Source organism: Bison bison, unplaced genomic scaffold, assembly GCF_000754665.1.
Source record: "Bison bison bison isolate TAMUID 2011002044 unplaced genomic scaffold, Bison_UMD1.0 scf7180017854830, whole genome shotgun sequence".
In the NCBI taxonomy this organism is placed as follows: Eukaryota; Metazoa; Chordata; class Mammalia; order Artiodactyla; family Bovidae; genus Bison; species Bison bison.
Window position 1 is genome coordinate 30,016 of NW_011485403.1, and position 6,923 is coordinate 36,938.

At 35.6% G+C, this 6,923-nt stretch overlaps 1 protein-coding gene across 1 annotated transcript; it reads right to left on the minus strand.

The window, feature by feature from the left end:
* Nucleotides 1-1,740: 1,740 nt before the first annotated feature.
* On the minus strand, nt 1,741-2,712 carry LOC105001182 (olfactory receptor 4F4; the record flags this gene model as incomplete). Its single annotated transcript, XM_010857359.1, has 1 exon — nt 1,741-2,712. A coding segment is annotated over one exon (972 nt), but the record flags the coding sequence as incomplete, so codon positions are not given.
* Between the last annotated feature and the right edge of the window lie 4,211 nt (nt 2,713-6,923).

The following is a 6,923-nucleotide window of genomic DNA, read 5'->3' on the forward strand; positions in this document are numbered from 1 at the left end:
AAACAAAACAAAACAAAAAACCCAGAAAACAAAAAAACAACAACAACAACAAAAAACTGATTAAAATCAGGCAAAGACCTGAATAGATATTTCTCCAAAGCAGATCTACAAATAGCCAGCAGGTGTATGATTAGTGTAAATTATGTGAAGAAAAGGAAATCCTGTTACACTGTTGATGGGCATGTAAGTTGGCATAGACATTATAGAAAATGGCATGGAGTTTTTCCAAAATTAAACATTTAGCTAACATATGACCAAACAATTCTTCTGGGTATTAATCCATGGGAAACAAGCTTGAAAGTGAAAGTCACTCAGTCATGTCCAACTCTTTTGTGACCCCATGGGTATAGTCCATGGGATTCTCTAGGCCAGAATACTGGAGTGGGTAGCCATTCCCTTCTCCAGGGGATCTTCTCAACTCAGGGATAGAACCCAGGTCTCCTGCATTGCAGGCAATTGTTTACCAGCTGAGCCACAAGGGAAGCCCAAGAATACTGGAGTGGGTAGCCTATCTGACCAAGGAATTGAACCAGGGTCTCCTGAATTGCAGGTGGATTATTTACCAACTGGGCTAATACTTAAAGTCATGATTAGTATGGGGTAGGTAAAGTCGAACCCATCTCTTTTTTACTTCAAAGCCTGTGCTTGTGAAAGCTAACCATGAAAAGTGACAAGGATGAATCCAAATGATACACAGTGTGCCAACATGTTGAGAGAATTGAATCTCTCTAAATGCTTTTATTCTATGAACTGTTGTATACCACAGGATGTCTTGTGCCTACAAGACAAATTTTGTATTGGCAGACTTGCTTTTGCTGTCATTCTTTTTTTAAAAATAAGATTTATTTATTTATTTATGACTATGCTGGGTCTTTGTTGCTGCATCTGGGTTTTCTCTAGTTGTGATGAGCAGGGGCTAATCTCTAGCCCCTGCTGTGAGCAGGCTTCTCATTGCAGTGGTTTCTCTTGTAGTGGAGCATGGACTTTAGGCACGGGCTTCAGTGCTTGTAGCCCATGGGCTCAGTAGTTGCATGTCAATGGGCTGTAGAGCACAGGCTCAGTAGCTGTGGCACGTGGGCTTAGCTGTCCCATGGCATATAGGATCGTCCCGGATCAAGAATAGAACCCATGTCCCCTGCATTGACAGATGGACTCTTCACCATTGATGTACTAGGGAAGCCCCTCTTCCTGTCTTTCTTAATAAACACTCATGGATTATGGGATATTACAATGATAGTAGTTAAACTGTTAAAATGGGAGGAGTTTCTTTTTTAAACGTCTTAAAAGTTGACATATATATTATTATCACTAAGCATGTATATTTTTTTGAATTAGGTGTATAGCATTTGCTTCTTGATGTTTTTAGGTAAAATGAGCCAAATAGAAATTAAAAAAAAAATCCTAAGTCAACCTAGTTTCTATCTTTCTCTGTTTTACCCTCAGGACCATCCAAGAAGGCACAGGAGTGTCCAAATGTTAACATATTTATGCCTTTAATTGTTAGAATAATTAGTGAGATCATATTTTCAAAGTAAAATGTTAAGTTTGCCTCTGTATTCAAAAATATAACAAGATTGTCAAAGAATAAAATGAGGTTGTGTATGTAAATATTCTTTGACAGTTGATTCAGAATATGAAATGGAAGGTATCATTTTTCATTAGATTTTCTAAATAACTTACTGATACTGTATAATATGTCATTATCTCAGATTAATCTTACAGATTAATTTTATAAGAGATCTAAGACTTTATCCTAGAATTGATATTCCATTTTCTCAGCCATCTCATTGCAGTCTTCATGTCTTTGCTCCTCAGTGTGTATATTATTGGGTTCAAGAAAGGAGTGACCACAGAATAAAAGACAGCAAGGAATTTATCTAATGACTTGATGGGGAATGGCCAGGCATAAATGAAGATACATGGTCCGAAGAACAAAAGAACTACTGTGATATGAGCAGTTAAAGTAGACAGAGCCTTGGATGACCTCTCTGAAGGGAGATGCTGGATGGTCACTAAGATGACAGTGTATGAGGTGATTAGGAGAAAAAAAGAGCACACAGTGAGCACACCACTGTTAGCAATGACCATGATATCCAACCTATAGGTATCTGTGCAGGCAAGTTTGATGACCCTAGGAAGGTCACAATAAAAGCTGTCTACCTCATTGGGACCACAGAAAGGTAAGTTCACTGCAAAGGCCAACTGGCTCACTGAGTGGAGGAAGCCAGTTCCCCGTGCAGCAGCCACAAAGCCAACACATACATTGCCACGCATAATTGTAGTGTAGTGAAGGGGTTTACAGATTGCTACATATCTGTCAAAGGCCATGGCTATAAGGATCATCAACTCACTCCCACCAAAGAAATGAAGGAGAAATATCTGAGCGAGGCAGCCCTTGAACGAGATGACCTTACATTTACTGAAAAAATCAGCAATCATCTTGGGGGCTGTGACTGAAGACAGACACAGGTCAATGAGTGAGAGATTGGCCAGCAGGAAGTACATGGGGGAGTGAAGGTGGGAGTCAGAAGCCACAGTTATGACAATAAGAAGGTTTCCAAACACAATTCCTACATAGAATACAAAAAAGAACACAAATAGGAAAATCTGGAGTTCCTGAGAATTGGAGAGTCCTAGAAAAATGAACTCAGTCACCGTGGAGTGATTTGTTTCACTTATTGATTCATTCCAGGAAATATCCTCTGTAGTTACCTTGAATGGAGTGAGAAGAAAGTCAGAAATATTGTGTTCAAATTCAGAGCCCCATTTTGTGTCATTATGTTCACACTCATGATGACATTCTGTGCTTTATTACATAAAGAAATTCAAAATGCCTACAATCTAAACTCAATTTTATCCCACACTCTTTGCCTGGATACGCTTATAGTCCAGTTGTCCAAGCTTTAGTGTTTCCACTTATGTTAGGGCTTATTCCTAATAAAATGCTTTTTTTCATGTTACCCTGTCTGCCAGATTAAATTTATACCCTCACCGTGCATTTATGTCCTCTTTTGCTGAATTCCAAAACAGTTCATATTCTGTGGACCATATCATAGCTCTTAAATACATACAAAACTCTATGATTGTCACATCTACAAAGGCTTTTCACGACATGCATTTAAGAGAGGGTATTTTTAGTAGCCTTATAGTTCATCACAATAATCTTGTATACAGTTATTGGAAACTTCTCTATTAAACTAAAACAAACCCTCGTTCACAATTTAATGTGAGGCAATCACAGTGGGTTTTGTGTGCATCTGTGGATCTTGAATTCATCCTCTTTAAGACTTCTTTTGCCATTTTGTAAATGCAAATACTAATTATATTCCTTCTTATGGTTATTATGAATTTCAACTTTTTTATTTGGTAATTACACAATAGAATTAGATGATTATTAGTAGTGAGAGTTATCACCTCTGATTCATAGAAAAACCCTGGCTCCTCAATAATCATTTAAAAGTTTACTTGTATTCTAAAAATAATCATCATAGCAACATTTCGTTTCCCTATCTTTTAAATGACTGCATTGGATCAAAATTTTTCTAAATCCCCACTAATCTAATACTCTATCAGGATTGAGGGAGGGACATAATTTAAAAATAATTTTCATAATCTCTCAGGAGCTTGGATAGCAATATGAAAACTAAGACAGATGTAGAGATTCAGTCTTATGGGAACTTTACATTTATGAGAATTCTGAAAGAGAAACTAGAAATTATAATAATTTGTAGAGGATAGAATTGATACTTAACATTTGGTAATATGAAAATGCTTAGAAGAAAGATTTATGCCAAAATAAAATTAAAGATGAAAAATAGAAGAAAAGAATAACAACACAAAAATAAGGTTTAAAAATGAGAGAAAGAAGTTAAAAGCAAGAGAATGCCACTGTAGAGGATGTGAGTTTGATCCCTGATGGGGGAACTTAAGATTTCACATGCTGTGTGGGGTGGTCAAAAAAGTTTAAAAAACAAAATAAAATTAAAAAAATAAAAATTTAAAAGTGAGGAAAATATTTGATGAGATAAAATGTGAAGAAATTTTAATAGGAAATGAAATTGGAAAAGGAGTCTAGAATGCCTACTATAGGATTTATGTTGACATGAACTGTTGCAGAATTATGAGCAATTGTTAAATAAATTTCTAACAAATGGTAAGCAGTTAAATAATAGCCATTATAAAAGGTAGTAATAACAGGACATGTGTCAACACATATATAAGAAAAAAATGATGCTAATTTTTTAATTCTGAGTAATTGTGAACACTGTCACAGCTTTAATTCTGATAATAACTATAATAAGAGTTAGCATAGCAATATATAAATAAAGATCATTTTTAGAAGAAGTAATACATTTGGAAGGAAGTAAAGGATGATGATAATAACATGTAAAGGTATTGTTGGAATATCTTTGTAAGTTGCTACCTGAAAGTTAAGAGCCTGAAAAGTGGTCGTTGGATGTAAGTTGCGAAAGTCATTTCATATATGTATTGGGGAGTCCAGAGGTTTTGCAGTAAGCGAAGTAGAAAATGGAACGGTAGCTTGAAGGGGAAGCTACAACAGAGAGGAGAGGAAATTGACAGGTCTCAAGGAATCATGAAAGGATAGGGTATGGCTCATCAAATTTCTTGGGGGAGTAGTATTATGTTTTCTCTACTTAATCAGTCCTTGGAAATTACATTTTTTCTTCATTATCCATTCCATAGCCCTATCCTAAAGCTCCATATTACTGTTTTTAAAATCCTATAAATATTTAGCAATTCTAATTTACTTCCAAGTATAAAAAGAAGTCTAGTAGTAAAACAAGTCATAAAGTCATTTTAGTCCCCTTCTCCTTAGCACAAATATAATCATACTTGTCATTGACAATAAAGAGGATGGGATTCCTATTGTGAGATCATTTCTGACATGATTGATTGATTTGGATGTTTCTTTAAAGTCAAGGAATGTTATTTAGTATTTTCTTTGGATGTTTACTGATGTGAAATCATTTCACTGAGAGAAGACAACAAACTCGATAGTTATGTCAGTATAGATTTACCAAAGTGTTCTCATTTGCAGTGAAAAGATTTTCTACCATGGTAACAAGTAAGAATTCAAATATACTATTCTTCAGCAAAATGAATTTTTTTCACCAACCTCAGGATTCTTCCATTTTTTTCTGAAAAATACACATAAAATTGAATTCTATAGAATGGGTTATTACTAATAGAAGCATTTTATTGTCAATACAAATGCTACAGTTTGGTTAGTTCTGCTAATATATTTCACTTTCATATTCTACCTACCTCCTTCATAACTGGAAGACACTACAGCAATTTTCAGAGCAAGGTGTGTAGACTTTTATTTGTACTTTCTCATGAAGTATACAATTTCCAAGAGAAGAAAATTGATATAAACTAAAAAAAAAAAAAAAGAAAATTGATATAAACTAATCCTCCTTAGCAAATGACTTCATTAATTAAAAACCATTTGTGGAAGTGACTAGAGGCAGATGAAGAGATCTGAAAATAGTTATCCTGAGCTTTGGGTATTGAGAATAACTTTTATAGTCTCACAAGCTTTCCCCTGAGGAAATACACAAAATCATCTTGATTTAAGGGTTAATGTCACAGTTTCTTGGCTAACTCAGGTACTTCTATGACCCTCACTGAATTTAAAAGTAAATTTTTAAGGAATCATAGTAAAACAATTGATAAAATTGTGCAATTAAAATTCAGATGTGTTACGAAGAAAGCAAATAATAATGTTTTAGATTTTATAGAAAGCAGATAGCTTAGAATTTGTGGAGAAAATATAGGAAAAATACCTTGACAAATAATGTCTAAGTTCTTATTATTTACCATCTTTATTGAGTAGCTTTAATTACCATACAGTGGTTTAAACTGAACTGACTTATCACAGTTAATGTTCCTTAAATCAGTCATAGAAAGAATCCAAATGATCTCTCAGCTGTGCTCCATGACCAGCAGACTTTCCAGATTTTACCTGAAACATGCCAACCATCTTCTTTTTTTTTTAATTTTTAAATTTTTTTTTTAAACTTTACAATATTGTATTAGTTTTGCCAAATATCGAAATGAATCCACCACAGGTATACATGTGTTCTCCATCCTGAACCCTCCTCCCTCCTCCCTCCCTGTACCATCCCTCTGCGCCGTCCCAGTTATCCCGCCCCAAGCATCCAGTATCACGCATCGAACCTGGACTGGCAACTCGTTTCATACATGATATTATACATGTTTCAATGCCATTCTCCCAAATCTTCCCACCCTCTCCCTCTCCAACAGAGTCCAAAAGACTGATCTATACATCAATATCTCTTTTGCTGTCTCGTACACAGGGTTATTGTTTCCATCTTTCTAAATTCCATATATATGCATTAGTATACTGTATTGGTGTTTTTCTTTCTGGCTTACTTCACTCTGTATAATAGGCTCCAGTTTCATCCACCTCATTAGAACTGATTCAAATGTATTCTTTTTAATGGCTGAGTAATACTCCATTGTGTATATGTACCACTGCTTTCTTATCCATTCATCTGCTGATGGACATCTAGGTTGCTTCCATGTCCTGGCTATTATAAACAGTGCTGCGATGAACATTGGGGTACACGTGTCTCTTTCCCTCCTGGTTTCCTCAGTGTGTATGCCCAGCAGTGGGATTGCTGGATCATAAGGCAGTTCTATTTCCAGTTTTTTAAGGAATCTCCACACTGTTCTCCAAAGTGGCTGGACTAGTTTGTATTCCCACCAACAGTGTAAGAGGGTTCCCTTTTCTCCACACCCTCTCCAGCATTTATTACTTGTAGACTTTGGATCGCAGCCATTCTGACTGGCGTGAAATGGTACCTCATAGTGGTTTTGATTTGCATTTCTCTGATTATGAGTGATGTTGAGCATCTTCTTTGTTCTAAGTGCCCTTG